The sequence below is a fragment of the Epinephelus fuscoguttatus genome, linkage group LG20 (genome assembly GCF_011397635.1).
Source record: "Epinephelus fuscoguttatus linkage group LG20, E.fuscoguttatus.final_Chr_v1".
Taxonomy (NCBI): Eukaryota; Metazoa; Chordata; class Actinopteri; order Perciformes; family Serranidae; genus Epinephelus; species Epinephelus fuscoguttatus.
Window position 1 is genome coordinate 25,829,637 of NC_064771.1, and position 22,634 is coordinate 25,852,270.

The 22,634-nt window shown below is 43.4% G+C and overlaps 1 protein-coding gene across 4 annotated transcripts in view; it reads right to left on the reverse strand.

The window, feature by feature from the left end:
- LOC125881075 (C-terminal-binding protein 2) overlaps positions 1-22,634 on the reverse strand; it is a 147,630-nt gene that overhangs the window by 61,460 nt on the left and 63,536 nt on the right. For 2 of the 4 annotated variants that reach the window (XM_049564026.1, XM_049564027.1), the window contains exon 2: positions 21,815-22,034. In XM_049564026.1, the coding sequence (XP_049419983.1) occupies positions 21,815-21,884 (70 nt within the window). In that variant the 5' untranslated portion in view covers positions 21,885-22,034. Of the gene's footprint in view, positions 1-5,084; positions 6,907-21,814; positions 22,035-22,634 lie in introns of those variants that run through there. The other 2 variants (XM_049564028.1, XM_049564025.1) reach the window with 2 other exon arrangements.

Genomic DNA, 22,634 nt, shown 5'->3' on the forward strand with positions numbered 1-22,634 from the left:
GCACAGAATGTAGTCTGGGCACAGACGGAGCAGCAGAACGCCAGATGCAGTGAAAGCAAAACATTAATTCATACAGAAATAGAAGCACTTTCATTTAGTGATGTCCATCATTTTTCCAACCCACTTCACATGAAATGGGCTATGTTTCCATGGAAACTGGGCACCCTGCGGCCCAGCGCTAGGTCTAACAGTTTGCTATCGCTTGCCTCTGCAGCAGCTGCTCCTCTAATCTAATCCATCGATCTGATCTGAGTAGCTGTGATTGATCCGACCATATACTGATCGACTGATTAATTCTCCACCCTGCAACAAACCGCTGAATTAAAAAAACAAAACAAAAAGAACAACTCATGTCTGTGCTGCGTTCACGGACTGCAAACACCTCTGAATTTAGAGAGGGGACACAGCGTGATCACAAGCGGACACATGCACACAAAAAAACACATCCGCTCCACAAACAGCCGCATCTGTTACCTCTTCAATGTAAGTTCATCGTTCACAACGATGACTATTGGTTTGCTGCTCAGACGCTAAGGGGCAAGCTCGACCTTTGGCTCCAACTGTAGTCACAAGTCATCTTCCCATTCTAGCAACAACCTTCTGTTTTAACTTTGAGCACAAAATTAGGTCACTCAGAAAAATATTTGGCGAACAGTTTGGCTAATCAACATTGTCGGGAAAAATGTGAAATATAAAAATGCCTCTTGCTTGTTTCTGGGGGGTTTTTTCCCCTCAAGAAATGATCAGTTGGACTTAGGTCTGGTGACTGACTCTTTGTTTAAAAAAAAAAACCTCTTGGTTGTCTTGTCTGTGTGCTTATGATCATTCTTCTGCCTGCTGCACTGATCTAAAATTAGGGGAACATGCACAAAAGGATTCTGAGTCAACACCCTAAACATCCTAAAACGGCCTTAAAACTATTAAACTTCAAAGCCAATGTGCTTAAGCAGACACATCACTGTCACAACACGTTCAGAGTGCACTATAGATGTACAGTAAATAGTGCTGGTCAAAGGAAGAAAGAGACAGATAGAGGAAACTTAAGGTCCTGTCCCAATGTCCTGCTGTCACATCCAGCCAGCCTCAGATGGAGACAAACACTTCCTGCTGCTGAGAGAGGGACATCTGTGCTCTGTGTGTATGTGTGGCAGGAAAGTGAGGAGCAGCAGCGCTTTGTTTCGTCCAAAAACGCACACACATGTCCATATATCACAAAACATTCGAGGCAACATAAGCGTTAAATCAAAGCGGCCTCATACCATCAAAAAACAGAGCGACTGCACAGGCATACACACACTACCATGTGTCCTGAACACACACACATAACACAGGTGTGTCCAGAAACAAAGTGTAAGGCCACACTGACACACAGGGGATGTTTCTTTCCGACCAGCGAGTGGAAAACAGGCAGAGAGTGCACGCTGAAATCAATGTCAGACACCTGAACAAAGCAGTTTAGCCAAGGACAGCTGAGAGCACATTAGGCATGCATCCTCGTGGATGTCCTTCCAAATACAGGCAGGGAAATTAAAATCCCATTCAGGCACCCATGGGAGCTATGAACTGGAAGGTTACATAACTGTCAGACGCACCAGTGATGGCTTCCTGTCAAAAACTAAAAAGAAAAGGGGGTTGGGGGGGTCTGCCATGTTTTGACTAACAACCCAGGAAAAAGCAGATACAACCTGGGCTCAGTGGCACCAAGACAACAGACTTATACAGGTGAACACGTCAACTGACACATCCCATATGGCTCCATGGGGCTGCTGCCAAGTTAAACTCTCTCTCCTTCCTGTGAGCTACAAGCCTCGCCCCCAAACACACCTCCGCCTCCTAATTCTCCAGCCCAGAAAAGCACAGCTGAAGATGTTCTGCGGATTATCTCCACAAGGAAACCACGTGCGGGCATTTGCAAGCAACATGCAAGCATCCACCTTAGTTAATCTACTGAGCACGCACACAATGCAGGCTACAGGCCAATCACGTCTCTAACTAGCTGGGGTGGCTACTCTCCTTCACGTGACATCAAAGTTAGGTTTACCCACCTGTGCTGCTCTGTGGGATGCTACTGACAGACAACTCCATGGCCAATGCGAGTGCTGCAAGGCGCTCTCCCTACTTTGGGTGGAAGGGAACTGTTGCAGCTAAGCTCGACTCGACCGTTTAATGCCATTATTAACACTACTTATGGCTTTAGCCAACCAAGACAGCGCCCAGCGGAGAGGAGTACACAGGCAGGGCCCTCCCACCTGCACCTTTTACATAAATATTTTAAGGAGCTGCTGATTTTGCTGCAGCTCACATCTTTGCTTTGAAAACTCAGCTTTGAGAATAAATAAGAATTCAACAATATGGAAATGTGGATGCCTCAGCGGCTATGTGTAAATTTACACTTTGATGTAAGATGATAAAGAGAGGACTGGTTTGTATTGGAAGAACAACCAATTTATTCAGTAGGTGCAAACGGAATAATGTGTCAACTTTTCATCAATATGCATGTTTGAACATAAAACATCATGCATGTAATAAGAGAGGCTCTTCACTGGTGTGCTAAAGCCTTTGCACAGAAATGAGAAGCAGTCTCTTGATGTGCACTGTTCAGAGACGGGGAGGGGGGGGGTGGGGGGGGGGGGGGGAGTAGAGAGAAATGTTTTCATTAAGTGCCCTGCAACATCTTATTATTTTCACTCAATTTTCTCCTGCTCCAAACTGCACATGGCTGCTAAAAAAAACAAGAAAACAAGAGTAACAAGTGCACGAAATAAATGTGCAACACTGCATGCAGGGCCTCACTTTTCCCCTTTGCTTAAATGTGAAGATTATCTATCTCTGATTACCACCGAAACCTAGGTTGCCTAGCAACACACAATTAAGAAGTATGCTTTCCGATCGGCGGCAAGGGCTGGCCATTATCAGATGAAGTTACTGAAGCAACAAATGTCAGCTACATGCAAATGAGTTTGTTGTGCTAAAAGTGTGTTGGTTAGTGGAGGGGCGGGGGGGTTACTGTGACCTTGGAAAGGAGTGCGTACGGGACTTCCCACTCCCACCACCATACAACTCCTTCCCCCTCTTCTAAATCTCGCACCTTGCCTCTCATTTCCTTGACAGCACATGACGGGAAGCCACTTCACAAAAGTCATTACTCAGTAACAAGTGCAGCAGCCCACAGACCCATTAGAGATGCTGGCAAGATACAGGGTTACGTGCCACAAAGGCAAGGTTAACAGATTTAATTCTTTCCAAAGCTCATCAGCTCTCATCAGCAGGGGAAATACATCAACTTGTTACAGGCAGAATTCAAGGCCTTGATGTGTAAAAATAAGCCGAGACGATGCCTTGCTGGAGAATTTACTCTCACAGTAAACCAAGCATGAAAAGCTGCCGCACTACTTGTATTAACCTTGCATGAGACAAACAAGTTCCACAAAAGAATCAACATAATTATGTGTTCTGTGAGGCCACTGAAAATGAACAATTAACATATTCACAGGAATATGCGCTTAAAAAGAAAAACACCTTTGTAGAAAACAACCTGAAAAGAGGAGTGCGGTCTTGCCATAGTGTGAGCAACAGCATGGTTACAACACCTTCAAAAGCAGAACATTTCTTTCATTACTGTCACTCTGAAAATATGGAAATCGATTCTGAAGAATTGGTGAAAACAGCACAGAGCAGAGGAAATTTACTTGCATGTGACTTTTTCAGTTTGAGCGGGAGGAGAGCAAATTTTCTTTCCATGTACCTACTGCCTGCGGAGAGAGCAATTAAGTGCATAACATAGAGATAAAAAACAACTGGCCAGCTCACTCAGTGTCAAAGTCCATATCCACTGCAGGGAGGCAGTCCGAAAATGCATCCAAGGCACTCTGACTGTAGTTAAAAATCCTTTATTAATACATGAATAAGAGCTGGCCAGTTGTCTTTTATCTTTATGTGACTATTTGCCATTTGCAGTGCAAGCTATGTAACGTTAAACTTGCGTATCACAGCTAATCTCTACAGTCTGTGCAGCACAGAAAAGCAGGCTCACCCTAACCTACACCTACATTTTACTTGAGAGTTCACTACAGACCTTATTCTTACATTTGTTTTTTAAATTGTTTCTGCAGCACTCAATTATAATTTAATGTGAGTACTCAAATATAGAGAATACTTAAAATGGTCATCCCTAATAGCAAACAAACAAATACATAAACTTTAAGTGGCACTATAATGCAAGCAGAGTTTCAAACAGACAACAGGGAGTCTATAAAAACAGCTACCTATTATAGTCCACACAACCATACATCCAATTAGTGTAATTGGATTTGAGGCAGATAAACCCCTGATTAGGTGAGAGTACAGTGTAAAATAGAATGACAGCAACTCTGCATCCAGGAAATAAACTTTTACAAGCTAAAGACAAGCTGGACGTTTATGTGTTTGACACTTACTCACTCTGTCTTGTAAAGCAGGATGTTTAGGAGCATATTGAGAGAACAGCTAATAAACTCTATCCTCTATTTAAAAATGTGTTTTTTAAATTGTTTTATGAGCGCTCACCAATGCTTATCCCTAAATTTGTGGGCAAAGCATGTACAATAGAGCTTGGAAAAGCAAGGTGGAGCTACGAAGCACAAGCAGACTGTTGCTTCAAAAATGATTTGGACCAATAAACTGAGTGAAGGAAAACGACAGAAAAAAAATGTTGACCTCAATAACTGGAGTGCTGCTCGTAAGAAATGTTTCAACTTGGTGATGAGACAGGATCCCCTCCGGCAAATGACACAACCCTGTTGCAATACATGTATAAATAGTTGCGTAATTTAAAAAAAAAAAAAGAAGACCTCTCAGAGCAAAGCTGCTTAACTTGTCAGATGCATCTTACATGCTACGCCTTCATTCAAAAAGACTGTCAGTCTAAATTTTTGGTGTTTGCCAAAAAAATCTATTTATCATAGACAGAATTAAATCTCACTGCGCATCTAGGCTATGACAGGAAATTACTACCAAAAGCTACAGGCACAATATAAACCACTAGCAACAACAACAGAGGGGATTGGGTTTGAAGAAGCTACAGAAAAGGTGAGGTTTGACATTACTTGTGTCAGGTGTGGTGGCCATGGTTGAGACTATGACAGGTGGACCAGTGCGACGTCCTACCATCTTCGTGTTGTTAAGGTTTTGTGCTTGGAGAGTAGAGGAAGAAGTTACAGGAACAATGGTACTCTCAGGGGCAGCATTGATCCCTTTTCGGAGAAGCTGGGGGCTGTGAAGGGGGCTCGATGCTGCTACTGGTGACGGTGGGGGTAGGTTGGGGGCTCTCTTCATCAGCTCCATGGGGGAGTAAGAGCCAGAGAAGGTTTTGGGCGCCGCTCCAGGGGTGCCCGGAGCTGGTGGTGGCTGTTGTCCAAGAGCAGACATGGCGAGACCAGTGTGGGCGTTGTACATGTTGAAGGGTCTTGCTTGAGTCACAGCACTGCTATATCCTCCAGGGCTGAGTGGGAAAGCTCCAGCTGCCATGGGCCGTGCTGCTGGGTATGTGGTGGTCTCCAGGAGGTGTTGGGAGGGTGCGCTGCTTGGTCTTCTACCAAGAAATTCTCCCATCCTCGGGGACACGGTTTGGATGGTGGTGGGAGGTTGCTGCATCAGGTTGGGGTCCATGGTCAAACCCTGGGGCTGCATGTAGAGGTCATTGCGATGGCTGAAGCTGTTGGATCGGGCACGCGTTGCCGCCCCGCTTGCCTTGCAACCAAGCATTACACGGGAGAGAACACGGGCCTGTGCCAAGTTTGGGGCAACAGAGCGGACATCATGGTCCTCCATCATCCCCAGCGTAGCAGTGGAATCAAAGCCATGTTGCAGGAGGAGAGTGATAGTACTCTCAGCCAAACCTTCAGACCGCAGGTAAGCCAAAAAGTTAGGATCCACCATCTTCTTGGGGTCTGCAGCGCTGGGATGTTGAGAAGGCAGACTGGAGGTCATTCCAGGTGTGGCGGCCACCATGACTGAGCTGGGGTCATAGCTTGGGTCATAAGGCAGCCTCTGGGAGGCTACAGCTCCATAACCCCGGGGGAGAGCTCCGTCCATTCCCTGAGAAGCTGGGTCCACCACTGAACTGGTGGCAGCTGGGTGGTGGGGGTCCAGGGACAAGCTGTTGATATTGTTATAAGCCTGTCGCGCGGAGAGAGATGGCGGCTCAGCAGCGTAAACAGGAAGAGGGGGCTGGATACCATAGACCGCAGGAGAGGGAGAGCTGCCACCAATACGGTGGACGTCTGGGATCATCTTAGATCCCAGAGCTTCCCTGTACAAACGGCTCAGCTCGTGAACGGGAGGGGGAGGAGGTGGTGGAGGAGGCGGGGGAGGAGGTGGAGGGGGAGGAGGCACAGGGGTAGGTGTTGAAGCGGAAGGCAGCACGGAAGGTGTGGCCCTCGTCTGTCCTTGATCCCAGGTAGGCCTCACCCCCCCAGCACTGGGCCCATAATGCGAGGCTGATCTGGTGAGCAGGTGCTGGTTATCCCTATAAAACCCAGACTCTTCAGGTAGCTGACCACATAGCGTAGCATCAGCCGGGTAGTAATCCTGAGGTGGTGCAGAGGCACGGCCCGCCATCACTTGCCTGAGGTAGAGGCTGTTGCTTAGATCAGGCACAGAGATCTTCCTCAGCAGCTGCTGCCCATGCCGGTCCTGGACCTGCCTGTCCTGGGACATCTGGAAGTCTGGATCCAGTTTCTTGCCGAGATCTGGGTGATGGTGAAACCCCACTCCACCGTCTCCCCCAACCACAGAATTCCTACGCCCCGCAATGGTGCCGCAGTAGTGACAGCGACTTGCCGCCCTGTCGTTCTTACCTTCAGTCCATTCAGGACCAAGCTGGCCCAGAGAGCCACCGAAATGCGACTGCTCACTTGAGTTAGGCATCAGTGAAGACAATAAAGCGGACAGCTATAAAAGCGGAAAATAGAGCCGGGTATTGTGTGTCAATTCTCCAGTTACACTCACCCCCAATCAAAAGGGAAGAGAAGAGAGGAGAAAAGGTGAAGCATGAGGTACCTTTTTACCTGATCTGCAGCTGTAGGCCCCCCCCTCCCCTCACTCTTAAGTCTGTAGCTATCATGTAGCTCCCTGCTGGCAGCCTATCTAAATAATTCAGCCCTGGAAACATTAGAAATCCACGAGGAGAGAGGCACAACATGACAAACACATAGAAAGAGAACGCATGCAGACAGATATAAAAACACACACCTTTAGGGCGAGGCTCTACTCCACTCTACAGCAGGGATCATGCTTGTGCTGGGTGTCACGCTTACATTCCAAACTAAGACAGAGGGTAAAGAAATTGGGGTAAAAACACATGCTGGACAATGCCAACGGAATGGAGGAGGGGACGAGACGTGCTAATCCAATGGGGTTGATGCACGCCATTGGCAGGGACAGTCCTCTCGTCCACAGCGTTTGCCACAAGGGGATTAGCGTCAAACTAAAACCTGCTTAAATCCACTGCCCCCTCTGACATCACTTGAACCAGATAGTGTACACAGCCAGCACGCCGCTGAGGCCCCTGGATGTGTTCATGGAGTGTAAAGCTACAGTGTTTACGGTGCTTAGTGGTTACTGCTAACCCCTTCGTTGGCAGCCGGCATCCCCCCGGGCGTGAATGGATCTTCCCAGAGGGACTGGGAGGCTGGGGACAGACATGCTTGCTGTAGTGTGTCCCTAGAGAGAGAAGGGGGGGGGGCAGTTGCAAAGGCAGGACACACAAGTAGCACCGAGGGTCAGATATAATCCGATGGCTACTAGAAGGAGGCCAAGAGATGCTCCACTCTGGCCATGGAGAATGCACAGCCTCCTCTACTGGGCAACTACAGATTCACATACATGAATACACACATACAAATACCCATACAGGCAGCGAAGAGGGAAACAGATGTAACCATGCAGTGCCTTTGTTATCGGTCATGTTATATCACAACAATGTTCATGTCCCCCTTGGTTGATATATACTAGGGCTAAAACAAATCATTTGAGATTATTTAGAAGCATCAGAAAATAGTAGTGTTGTAGTACCCCAGATCGGTCTTGGTCTGAAGATCACTCACTGACGGTCTCTCTGTCTCGTCACAGACTAGACAGCCTTATTAGTCTTATTTCTGCCTCAGACAAGAGGGCTCAGGATTTTGTTTTAAGATCGGTCAAGATATCAGTAAATTGCTTATGCACAAAAGAAGTGTTAAATAAAGATGCTTAAGTTGATTTCAGGTCCCTATTTTTAAAAAAATTTTGCTGATAGAAAAGAAAGGAAAATGCCTTTTGATTTGACATTTCTTGTGGCACACTTACAACCATGCACACATATATACAGTATAGCAATTAAAGAGAGGTGAATGAAGAGGAGTCTTAATTTTATGCCAGTGATTACATGGGAATATGGATCTTTCAGGTCAGTTTGAGGGGTGCCCATGGTTTGCATGTTCCACATTTTATCGTAAGTGTGTCATTCAGTGTGGGACTCGCTGCGTAACACTTAGGGGGGATGTTGTGGCATCTAGTGGTGAGGATTCCAGATTGCCACCAACTGAATCTGCTCCTGGTTACAAATTTCTTCAGTGCTTATTGTTCACGAGGTTTTGACCGGGAGCTGAATCGTCTGCAGAGGTCTCTTCCTGTCCGAAACAAAAGGACCAGGGGATTAAAACTTGTGACATCACTGAATACAGCAGTCTTGCGTGACAAATCTGTGGTTCTCTGACGCTGCTCGAATCTCTGGAGACAGGCTGCTTGCCCAGCACCTACAAATTATCCACAGAAGTCTCCTCTCTAAAACAAACTGACCTCATTTATAAAACAATGCTTAGAAACTTACAAATGTACGTATGGACAAAAGCCAAAAATGGCGTGTGTCAAAAACATTTGACAGTTTCTATAATCAGGCTTCCACCTCACCATCTGCATCACTAATTTCCTGTCTTCAAAATGTCCGTAAGCATGGGTCAAAGTTCCTCCCATCAAGTCTGTTTTTTTAGATTACAACTTTTGCGTGGGAAGTGGCGTACGCCTCCTTCAGGCCTCATTTTGTGTGAATGCAATGTCTATAAATGAGACCCCTGGTGATTTGAAGTAAAAAAAAAACCACACATAATAAAGCAGTTTCACATTTAAAAATCAACATGAAGGGGCTGCTAACTACGGTGGCTGACGCAAAATGCATACGACTCTATCTAGAGCGAGTGTTTGGTTTGTCCATTCTGGGCTACTGTAGAAACATGGCAGCGCAACATGGCGATCTCTGACACAAGAACCTGCTCCCTATGTAGATATAAATTGCTAATTTTAAAGGTAACAAAAACACAACAATTCTTATTTTTTGTGATTATAAACTAAAGAAAACATACTTATTTTATTATATTTGATTTCTGCCAATATATCCTCCTAAATCCTACACACTGGACCTTTAAATGGTCTTGACTACAGCACTGAAAAAAGAAATTCCCAAGCATAAGATGATACTTTAAAATTGCTTACTTTGTTTGGCCAAAAAAAAAACAAAATCCTAAAATTTGAGGCTGGAATCCGTATAATTAAATAATTAATAAAATGATCAGAATTTAAGCAACTTATCGCTTAAGATCTGCATGATTCAGGGGTTGCAAAGAAAAATATTTATATCATTAAATGTGTCATGTAACACATGTCACAATAAGGTCATGCGATGTTCACCTAAGAAAATTTTGATTCACAAAATGAATTGGCATGAACCCAGTCAAGTCTGATTTCCCCCCTCACAGGGCTTGCACTTTGCTACGACATGCACCAGATGAACAACAGAGCAGATGTGGCTTATCTGAGATGTTGCCATCTGAGAGATAACTGCCGGTGTTTACTTGCCGTGACAAGAGCAATGTAAACAAAAAAACAGCGGCAGGAGGAGAAGAAAAGGGGAGCTTTGATAAGTGTCTGATGGGAAAAAAGCTGATAAGACGGGAGGCTGCCAGCTTTGACTTCACCTCTACGACAGACAGTGTGGGGCAGGACAGGGCAGGAGGGGAGGGGGGTATGATTGGACTGCACTGGACTGTGACACTAGATGGCTACCAGCCTGTTTCTATTCTGTGCTTTATTTCGGTTTTGAAACAGGGAGCAGAGGAGTTTCTGCAGCAAGTCGCCAGGGACATCATCTGCATGCTCCCGAAGCTGAGACACAGAGACAGCGTGACTAAGATGGGCTAAATTTATTACAGTTTGGGAGTGACAAGAGACTGCTACAGTCCTGCATCTCTTTATGTTGTCCCACTACCTGTCAAGTCACAGGGGGAGCCGCCAAAACAAGCTTGTTTTCATTTTAGAGCTTAAGTGATGCAATCATGATATAATATTAAAGAAACAGATTGTTTCATTATGGAACATCAGAATTAGAGAACATTAAGTAGGTCAAAACAAAAATAAATCAGAACAGTTTCATTTTCCCTACGGCCCTTTGATGCACATCTGAAGGATGGTTTCTTTCATTAGAGGTAAAGCATACCTAGCAATTTCCTTGCAGTGATTTCTCAGTGCTGTCCTCCCAGGTCTGAGTCTCCCTGCGCTTTTTTGTCAGCTGTAAAACACACCATTAATCACTGTGTTGTATCTCTCCACGGCAATCGCCGACAATAACTTCTTTTAATAAGCCCCTTCCAGGGCCGTGTGTCACTCAGATCCCCGCTTCCTGACAAAATATTAATAACAATAATAAACATCTCAAGTACGGTCAGGCCGGTGTTGCTAAAACCGAAACCAGGATATGGCACATCATATCTCCTGCCATGCAAATTGCTGCATTTCCCACTATTCATAAGCAAGAGAAGCTGGGCTACCTTATTCATCTTGTCTGCATTCTCTGATATGCCTCTCATGAGAGCTGCTCCATAATTAAGTGAGCATGCTATATTACACTCATCAAGCAACAGGGACCCTGTACTTGCTAGCATGAATAATACAATAGAAGAAAAGAAACCCCAAAGTTACACAGTGGATATTTGGTGGACGGCATCAGAATTGATGCCAGCACCCGGTTTGCTAGCTCACAGCCAATCGGACGGCTCTGTGAAAGACCTCTAGGTACAATGTGTTGAACAGACGTCCAGCAACAGTCATGCCTTTGGAGCAATCTGGCCATCTTTCTAGGGCACAGGACGCTAACGGCGGGACTTGGCAGGCAGCAGAGGCACAGATAGCCGCAGAATGATTTAGATAGCTGCGACTCTACAACTGCTGATCCATTAAACTTTCATAGGGACTTCATAAATTAAAACCATGACTGGAAGAACTTGAAAATTCTACTCAATTACTGTGATTGTACAGTATATTAAAGTTTTAACGAGCCCCTGGGCCTTTTCTCGCTCTAACACAAGTACTGGGAGGAAGGAGGGGCGATGAGGAAAGAAAAACACATGGTACCAATTCTGGTCCGATGGCTTTCGGAGGGTTCACATCTGCTGTGTTAGCAAGACGCTGTCCTCCGCCTCTTTACCACCTCGCCTCTCTGCAGTGTATGACACAGCATGTTACACATTCGCATGGGTGGGAGGAACGTGGGGCAGAGCGAGAGCCGCTACTGCAAACCTTTTATCAGCAAGGCGAGACCTCTGGTAGACTTGGTGAGGCGACTGATTAGAGTTTTGTCTTCCATTTTAGCGGGCTGGTTTGTTCCCTCTTTGCCTCGTGCGCAGCCCCGCGCTCCGCCTGCCTATCATTATCAAGCCAGTGGCCCATACTGCATCACAGATGGGGCAGACAGAAGGGAGAGACGACAGCCCGCTTGCTTTTTGGAGAGACGAGGAGTGTGCAGCTGAGTGAGAGAAGAGGGAGGGAAGGAGAGTGAGAGAGGGAAGAAAGGAGAGAACGGAAAATGTAATTTGCCTCCACGTCACTGATGAAAAAAGATAGGGAGGCTAGTTAAACGAAAGAACATTTTTACAATATGTTCGACAAAGCTGTGGTTGTAAGCAGAGATTCAGGGGAGGGGACGAACATACTGAACGCTAAAAATCTAATACGGCATTTATGGACATGTCCTGTGGTGTTAATGCATGTTTTATAAAAGTTCAGTATGTCCTCTCACACTTTTTATTTAAAAAAAAACATGCAGACCAATGTAGTGACTCTTTTTCCATCTAAAAAAAAATAACACCAACCACTCATTCATCAGTATTTAAAGGGACAGTTCACCCCAAAATCAAAAATACATATTTTTCCTCTTATCTGTAGTGCTGTTAATCTTTCTAGACTGCTTTGGTGTGAGATGCTGAGTACTGGAGATGTCAGCCTCTTCTCCAATATAAGGAAACAAGACGGCACTCAGCTTGTGGTGCTCAAAGTGCCAAAAAAATACTTTTAAAAGCCTCAACAGCAATGTCTCTTTCCAGAAATCATGACCCAGTTACTGAAGAAATCCACAGACCTCGTTGTGAACAGTTTCACGTAGGAACTATTTTCCTTCTACCAAACTACACCTGCCAACCGTTTAACCGCGCAGATGGAATCGAGCGTCTGCTTAGATGAGACGCCCATGCTCGTGACAACGCGAGATGTAAACATTAATGGCGTCCTCCTCGGCTGAGCTGTAACGTTAGCTAGCTCGTTGGTGCTAAGTGATGCACGCTTTCTTCTGTGCAGTGATACCGTTGGCGGGTGTGCTTTGAGCACCACAAGCCGAGTGCCATTCAGTTCCATTATACTGGAGAGAAAGCAGACATCTCTATGGCTGATATCTCCAACACTCTGCAACTCACACCAAAACAATCCAGATCAATAACTAACCCTACATGTATAAGGAAGAATATGCATTTTTAATATTAAAACTGTCCCTTTAATATTATCATAACTCAACCAGCTGCACAAGATCCCAATAAAACACCAACGTAAAATACAGTCCAAAAGTAACAACGCTGTCTGATTTCTTGATAATAATATTAAATGTGAATGAAAGTCCAGTGTCAGAATTCTACAAGACTGATCCTTATCATCGATGCTACGGATGCATCACAGTCGGTACTCAAAAAGGTTTGAGGGCTGACAACCAGCATTTTATTTTCACACCACTCACTACAATATACAAAAACAAACACACCCTACTCAAAGCACAGACAGATAACTACGCTTAATAGATTGTAACTATGGGCGAAAGCTTGCGCAGCGACCAGCAGAAAGTATCACATCTGACTGTGTTCGTCTTTTGTTCGTCCATGTTCTTCCTTTTTTATGTTTTTACTTGCTGTGCAACGAATTGCCCTCCAGAGACAAAAATAAAGTTGAAGTTATAAGACAGTGGTAGCTGCAAAACAACAGACACCCACCTGTGTCTCTTAATCAAACCCTTAATCAAATAATAACCTGTTAAATAACTAGTCATTGAGTGATGTGCAAAATTTTTGTGTCACGATTATCCGGGACAAAATCAAACTTGACAAAACTTTCCCGATAATCGTCAAAATATGCTTTAAACTCCCAAAATGGCACTGAAACATCGTGAAATCATTTTACCTGACAGTTTTTTAGAAGCAAATATTTCTATATGACACACTGGGAAAGCTATGCGTCAGTGATGCAGTGCACAGTTAATTCTCACATAATATTAAATTAGAGATCACATATATTTTTCTCTTGCCTGATTAAACAACTGCATTAGGGATTCCACTTCCCCAAACACTGAGCTTACTTGCCCAGGGCAAGGGTTAATTTGGAGGCCTGACTCTTTGGTTGCTTCTGGATACAGTATTTATGAATATTCTGATATTGGAAACTCACCACACTCAACTTATGAGTGTTTTAATTGCAATCCACAATAAAACTGTGTATTGTCCCATTTCTACAAATAACCGCAAAGTATGAAGCCATCAGACATCATGTGCTGAAGAGCATAATGTTGATTCTTGTGTTTCAATCCAACATTAATAGATGTATATATTGGTTATAGGCAAGGAAATCATCATTAGAAAGAACAATTAGCTGCTGAGCCACTTTTGTGTTTTGCTCAGCTACTAATGTGGATAAATCATATTCCTAATTATGCAACCATAAAGTGTCATCATGTAGCACAACATGAATAAAATGCAGATGTTGATCAAAACATTATCTGACTAGATTAGAGCGGCTCTAATCTAACCCAGAGGGGAAACAGTACTGCAGTCTACAAGCAAAACAACAATCTTAGCGCAGAAGAAGAAGAAAAAAAAAACAGATCAGGAGCAGAACTGTCCTCCCTCCCAGCCACTCGGCCCAGTTGCTGCCGAATGATAAACATTGGTTCAGCTCAAATTAAGCCGAGAACATGAAAGGACCTGAGGCTGGGAGGAACATGGGCCACGGCAGATCACTCCTCATCTCTTCAGATGACAGAAATGAATCTCTTCACCCCTGAGAGAGACAGAGGGAACGGAGAGAGTGAGGGAGAAAGCTCCTCTCTATTCCTCATAACGCCGAATTAAAGCTGATGCTTCCCAGCAGCTGCTTTGATTGAGCTAACTAGCAGCTTTTGATAAAAACAGTCGCAACCAGCTCCCTGCCTCCTTATTTGCAGACAGGCCAGATTATGCTAAATACATATCAAGGACTTTAATGGCTTAATCAGCCTTGTCATCTAGCCACCGGGTTTCCTTAGATACGGCATTTCTGATCCCACTGCCATAAATGCCGATGTATAACAGCCAGAAGGAACAATTCAGCCGATGGTATGATATTAAAAAAAAAACAAAAAAAAAAAAAAACACAATTTACACCTTGCATGGCATTGGAAACTGTCTTGGACGACAAGAGTTGTTTTTTAGTGTCGGGGAAAACAATAGAAACAAAGGCGAAGGCTCTCTTGGACAGTGCAGAGAGAGTGTGTGGTCTCAGCAGACGTTTTCTGAAAGAGAACGCTCCAGATTTTCGTATGAAAGAGATTGAGGAGAGACAGCACGAATCACGGCTTCATCTGGTCTGTATCTGTTTGCCAACTGCGGGCCCGGTTGAAGTGTGAACCTGGATTAAGATGAGTTACTCCCGGCAGTAGCCAAATAAGCCCTGTGAGGATTTTACCTGCATGCGAAACAAAAAGAAGAGCCTTGCTTCATGTGTGCTTCCCGCACGCACGGAGACAATCGCCATGGCAGCCTTATCACGCCGCTACATGCAATCAGTGGGACAACTTTGCCTGGTCATTGGCTCATGAACAAATCACAAATCACAAGCTGTTTTTTTTTCTTTACGCCCTCACAATGGCCGCCAGAGGACTGATTCACTGATCCTGTATGATGGCCATCTGGAGAGCTAGTATGTGTGTGTGTGTGTGTGTGTGTGTGTGTGTGTGTGTGTTTGCATGAGTGTGCATGTGTATATGTGTGTGTGAGAGAGAAGGAACGTTCGGCAGGTACGCTCACCATGAAGTAGCTCTGCATGCATCACAGCAACACCTGTTACTGTCTCTCTGTGCGTCTCCTGTGGGCTTTGAGCTCGTGCCCAGCAGAGCAGACTAACTGTTGTTCCCCCAGGAACGACTAACTACCTCAGCTGTCTGATGCTCACAAATGCAACAGCTGGATGTGGACTGCAACTCTAATCAGGAAGGATTTCCACCAATGAACGATCCACCTGTGATATGAAATATGACTGCTTTTTTTTTTTTTTTTTGAATCGCCTTCAGGGATGGGCGATTATTCAATATTATTGCTTAGCGGCTTTTAGTGGACTCCTATTGCTATGATATAATCTTCTTTGGTAATTATTTACCGTACTCTGCCATGCAAATGGCTTAACAATTTGTAATCATAAAGTTTTAAAAGGAAAAGTTTCATGCCTAAGAGTCTGATGAGAAGATTGAAACCACTCACATGACCGTACACTGGTGTAAAGCAGTACAATACCTCTCAGATCACTGGCTGCTAGTGGTGCCCAGGGCGAAATCTACACATGGAGAAGCAGCTTTTAGTCATTATGCAGCACAGCGATGGAACCAGCTGCCTGATGGTCTGAGGAGTGCCCCAACCACTGCAGTTTTTACATCCAAAATGAATACCTTATTATTTCTGTGTGCTTTCATCAGATGTCTTTAAAACCAGAGGTCTTATTTTTATAAATTACAAATGTTTTAAATTAAATTGGCTTATTCTTTTTTTTTTAAAAAAATTGTGTTTTAACTCTGAATTGCTCTTTTGCATTGTGTTGCTTTTAGCCTCTCTGCACTGCACCTTGAACCTACCTCTGTATATAAAATGTGCTTTATAAATTAAAGTGCCTTGCCTTAAGCCAGTGCCAGCATCTGGCTAACTTAGCTTAGCATAAAGACTGGAAACAGAGGGAAACTGCTAGCCCGGCTCTGTCTAAAGGTTAAAAAAAAAATCCACCTCCCAGCACCACTAAAGCTCACTAATTAACATTAAATACATTTCCTGTTTACTGAATCTGCACCAAAGTGTAAAAACAACAGTTCAGCATTTTTCAGGGGGGTTATGTAATGACTTGTTCCTTGGCCGCAACCAGTAACTTCCTGAAGTCTCCGCTGGTTGCCTGGCAACTGGTCCTGGCTAAGGAAATGGCCATGAGCTTTAGAAGTGGTGGCAGGCTGATCCTTGGGCAGAGCCAGGTTAGCTAAGCTAAGCTAACCAGCTGCTAGTTGCAGCTACTTACTTTTCTTATTCAACAGGGACAGTGCACAGCTACTTAGCTGCACCAGCACCTGCAACGTTAACGGTACACAGCACTGCCATTCAAAGTTAAAATATTTTAACTTTTTATGTTACATAGTTTGTGACACATGTAATCTGGACAATTGCTGGACATTACTAGAATAATTACATAAAATAATTAAATTTAATTGAAGCAATTCTTTGTAAACAATTCAACATCATGCATGTTTTGTTTTACCGTCCTGTCATTCCATTAAAGGGATAGAGTTAAATAACGTTTTTCCAAACAACTTTTTATGTCGGGGCTTCAGGACACTTGGATCACTACGGACGAGCAGTATGAGGATATTCTGTGGTTTCAATTATCTGTTCTTGGACGTTTGAATCTGGGGCGCCGTCAGCCTCCATTAGGTGGAGTTGTGTTGCTACCCCCTCTCCCCTGGGATCTCTGCAAGGAATGTGAGGTCTCTGAAACTTCACCTGAGCCTCCATCGGCATGAGGGTGAGTAGATAATGGCTGAATTTTCATTTTTGGGTGCACTATCCCTTTAAGGCGTGTTTTCCCACACGACCCAGAAGGTACTGTCTAAATCTGCCTGATTGCAAGTGATCACAGCATTATTCTGTCATGTAGGGAGATAAAATTTGTAAAATATATAATTGCAAAGTTAACAGAATAAATAAAATATGGAGGAAAACAAACTCAGGAAGGTTTTTTTGGTGGCTAGTCAAAAATTTATAATGGAGATGGAGTTTTCAAACTACTTCTAAAAACCTGGCCCTCCTTGTCGTCTATTAAAATAATGCACTGTTACACTCTCTTCCTTTTTTCCATTGGCATTGTACTGTCATGTAATGTATTTTCAAATGCTACCCAGCTACTATTATGGATGAAAAACTCAACACCACTTTTCTACAGCAGGGACCCAAAACTAGGACTGGATTTCTTGCACCTAACTACGGGCTTTTACTGGATGCACGGCATATGTCCTTCATTTCATGTGCACAACGCCGAGGTGCTTACATCATGCTGCAAAACAAATATGCTGGCACTGAGGGTAATGGTGCGTCTAGCTTCATTTTCCAGCACTGCAGTCATGTCTGCCTCTCCCTGCGCTGGCTCCAGGAGGGCCCAGCAGCTTAACAAGCCTCTCGGGGACCCAGACAGCAGAGAGGAGATGATTTTACCTCAGGACACAGTCTGACAGACACACACAAACACACATGCACACACACACACACACAAGCTGGGCAAAGTCAAACAAGTGGGTTTAAAAATGCACATCCACAAGGCTTCAGACACAGTTTATACACCCACACAAAGACTCATATTCCTTGTTGCCTGGGCTGACTTTGTAGCTATGCACACAGCAGGGGGCTCCTATTCTGTGTTCAGGTCCTTCAATACAACACCAGCGCTCTCTAATCCACAACCTAAAGCCCAGTAATCACCGCAGTTCATGGTGTAAAATTGGCTGCCTCCAAACAGCCGTGACAGGATAGAAACCATTCAATCCCCCGCGGTAATCTAACTTGAGTTCAGATGTTTAGAGATTCTCCGTAACCATAAGTCACATAACAGACACTCCTACACAAACAAACAGCGGCTCACGGAGAGGCCACAGTAAGGCAATAATCTCATTTACATCCGCCAGATGACTGTTTGCTGCTGAGGTCAACATTTATACACTGTTAACTGTAGTATCTGACATGTGCTGTGTGCCAGGAGAGAATTATAGCAATCAATGGGTATTGATCACCAATAGGTCTTAGGGTTGTGCTAATAACAATAAGGATGGTTGGCTGGGGGATGTATAGCTCCGAGGCAGTACGGGGGAAATAAAAAAACAAAGCAGGTAGTGGGGATTTGTTGGCAAAACAACGCCAGATATTACTCGTACAGTCACATGGTTCTGGTGATTTGCAACTTTTTGATCATCTTGATTATTCCACATGTTCAGGACCTGCTTCAAATTACAATAAAATATTAATTAAAACTTTAAGTGACAAAAAGGCACTGTATTTTCATCACCATAGGGTACCAGAGAAGTACAATTTACTATGTTAGGAATTCTATTTTAGTTTTATAAACTACACTCTACAATGTGACTTAGTTTATACTCACTCAGTAAGTTCACTGAGATCCTCAAGAATATCCTCTGTACAATTTCGACGCACAACCAACTTAAATAGTCAGTTAAAACCTGCTCAGCTCCATTCACCAACCTTGAATTCTTAACTTACGGCCTTCATGACTTGCTTTTATTTTTGACAAGTGCACAATTGTGATGTGCTACTGTGTGAAGCTTTGTTTCATGTCTTGTGTGTGTCTCTTTTGTTTAACTTTGCATTGTGTCTTCACTCTGTGCTGTTTGCTGTTGTGCCTGTTCTCTGTTCAGACCTGCCAGGGCACTACAAGTGCAAATAAGGCTGAAGCTACAGTCTGGTATGGTGCATTAAATGGTGGCATATACCAGGGTTCCTGCAGCTTAGGCAAGTTTGATATAAGATTTTTCAGTAACACATTACTTGAAGGTATCTACATAAGGGTGACATGACACTGTTATAACTATGACATGACACTGTCATGAACCTGTCATGAACATTATGTACATGTCATAAATGTTTATGACTGCTGTCATTAAGTGTCATTCAGTTTTTGTAATGACAAGTTGACATTGTTTGGGTTGTCTTGATTATGACAACTTGACATTAATCAAAGTGACATTACCAGAAGATGTCTTTGTCATGACAAGTTGACATTAAATTTGTTTGGGATGTCCTTATAATAACAACTTGACATTAACAAGAAATGCACCTCTTTTTGTGTTTATGACAAGTTTACATAATGATTATTATTGTCATGACAAAGACATCTTCTGGTAATGTCATCCTGGTTAATGTCAAGTTGTCATAATAAGGACATCCCAAACAAATTTAATGTCAACTTGTCATGACAAAGACATCTTCTGGTAATGTCACTTTGATTAATGTCAAGTTGTCATTATAAGGACATCCCAAACAAATTTAATGTCAACTTGTCATGACATCTTCTGGTAATGTCACTTTGATTAATGTCAAGTTGTCATTATAAGGACATCCCAAACAAATGTAATGTCAACTTGTCATGACAAAGACATCTTCTGGTAATGTCACTTTGATTAATGTCAAGTTGTCATTATAAGGACATCCCAAACAAATGTAATGTCAACTTGTCATGACAAAGACATCTTCTGGTAATGTCACTTTGATTAATGTCAAGTTGTCATTATAAGGACATCCCAAACAAATGTAATGTCAACTTGTCATGACAAAGACATCTTCTGGTAATGTCACTTTGATTAATGTCAAGTTGTCATTATAAGGACATCCCAAACAAATGTAATGTCAACTTGTCATTACAAAGACATCTTCTGGTAATGTCACTTTAATTAATGTCAAGTTGTCATAATCAAGACAACCCAAACAATGTCAACTTGTCATTACAAAGACATCTTCTGGTAATGTCACTTTGATTAATGTCAAGTTGTCATTATAAGGACATCCCAAACAAATGTAATGTCAACTTGTCATTACAAAGACATCTTCTGGTAATGTCACTTTAATTAATGTCAAGTTGTCATTATAAGGACATCCCAAACAAATGTAATGTCAACTTGTCATGACAAAGACATCTTCTGGTAATGTCACTTTGATTAATGTCAAGTTGTCATTATAAGGACATCCCAAACAAATGTAATGTCAACTTGTCATGACAAAGACATCTTCTGGTAATGTCACTTTAATTAATGTCAAGTTGTCATAATCAAGACAACCCAAACAATGTCAACTTGTCATTAAATACACTAAGCCTGGTATGCATCGCCTTGTACCGGTTTCAGTCAAGCTGCTATATTTTGGTTAAATTGCCAATTTTCATTGAATTTGCTCATCCCCATTTCGTCCAGGGTCCAGTGACAGCTAGCTAGCGGAAAGTGAACCCTGAACAGCCTAGCCGCAGACAAAATATGAGCATTGTTGGTTTCACTATCTTGATCGGACATGACGTTAACGCAATGGGGAGGTTGGTAGTATTTGGGAAAAGTAGATGTTACTGATCAATTTGAAATTTTACAGTGCAACATCTGAAAAAATAAGATTCCAAAAAATCTGTCGCTGAAGATTCTCAGGCATCCAGGTCATGGTTATCTTAAGTGCTATATCCAAAGCAAGTGGACTTGCTCGAGTTTCTTGAAGACATTTGCCTCTCATCCAACTGGTTCTCTGAGCTGATATAGCACTTAAGATTCATTAAGTCCTGCTTCCCATGCCTGAGCATTTTCAAGACTTTTGCAAGATCGATTTAAGACATTTTAATACCTGTTAAAGTCTTTTCTTAGATTGATGAAACCAATGCCTAAGACTTTTTAAGGATCTGCAGCAGCCCTGATATACAGTATGTTCTAAACTGTACATCAGACCTATTCAATTGGCAGCCTCCGGGCCAGAAGCAACTAGCATACATAAATCTGATATACCAGAGTGAGAGAATATATGAACTACATAGTGTGTGGAAGTAGCTCATGAGGGAGCCATCTAGCCTCCTTCTCATCCCTGTTGAGTTACAAATGTGCAGTACAGATAGGGCAGGATGTACGGATCGGTACAGCGACACAGCCAATCATAACTTTAACAAAACCTTTTCAGATGTGATGCAGTTCTGACCGCGCTGAGCTGCTTATAAAAACATCTGGGCTGTGGTCGAATGGTCAAAAAATACGTCCTGTGTCTTTTCCTAAATACTTTCTCTTGATGGGGTGTGTGGTTTGTGTTGCACTAATTGCTCTTTTTCATTCTGTTTCTGCACGTTGTGACGTGCCTGGGTCAGATATGTGAGTATCACTTATTTATTTCAAAAGTGAAATGGAAAAAAAATTACTACTTCATACTTCATAAAAATAATCCTACAGTTGGTCAGACAATTTAAAGGCACTTGATTTAATGCACTGAAGCTCAAAGCATAAATACAACGCACCCATGTCAAGTTTAATTAACTGTAAAGACCAAAATCATGACTGTAAATATGATCAGCTCTGCAGCCCTTCATGCATGTGCTGATAAATTCAGTACAGTGTTTGATGGAAGTGATGAAGTGTTACTCAGTGCGAGGGATGAGTGGTGGTGAAAAGTTAAGAAGAGGCACATACTCATGAGTTTACCTTCGCATATCCGGTCTAGCCTCTGCCTCTTCACTTTGTGTTTGTCAGTCAGGGACATGGCGTCAAAACACAGCACGGCGCAGGACGGCACGGCTCGGCTCAGCACGGCACGGCACCTCTCCTCCTCAGCCGCAAATACTGACAAGGTTCAGACTCCTAGTGCACTGTCAGCACTATTCCCCGGGGCATACCGCCTCGGCACATACACCTGCAAGAAAGGCACCAACACAAGAAAAAAAAAAAAAACCTGGTTAAACACAAGCGCTGGTGCACGCGTGCTGTATATACACACATTATTGATGTACAAGCACAAAAAAAACTCTGACACGGGAAGGCATTAAAGAGTCCTTGACTACAAAGTCACTCAGCCTCTTGCTCACAAAGAGCTCGGGAAGCTGCAGGCGATAGATACACAGAAAAACCACTGAATCACACACGTTCTCACACACACACTTACTCAGATACTGTTGGTGACAAAGTGCCCCATTTGCTCTAAAAAGTGACAAAGCTTCCATGCTCTAAAAGCTCCACTTTTCTCCCGTTTGAAGTGTGTTTTCACTCGCTGACAAACACTCATCTGAAGCTCCATCTAACTTGTCACTCGTCACATTCCTTATTGATCGCCGTGACATTTGAGGTATCTCGACTCAGATGGCAAATCTGCTTTTTCCTCCTCTTCGTTTTTTTTTTGCCCTCAAAGCCATCAGAACAAAGCGAGCACAAAAAATGTGTATTCATCTGACAAAATTTGATCTGAGGAAATGTGAAACAAGCTGATGGAACTTGTGAAGAGAGATTTATGATCTGA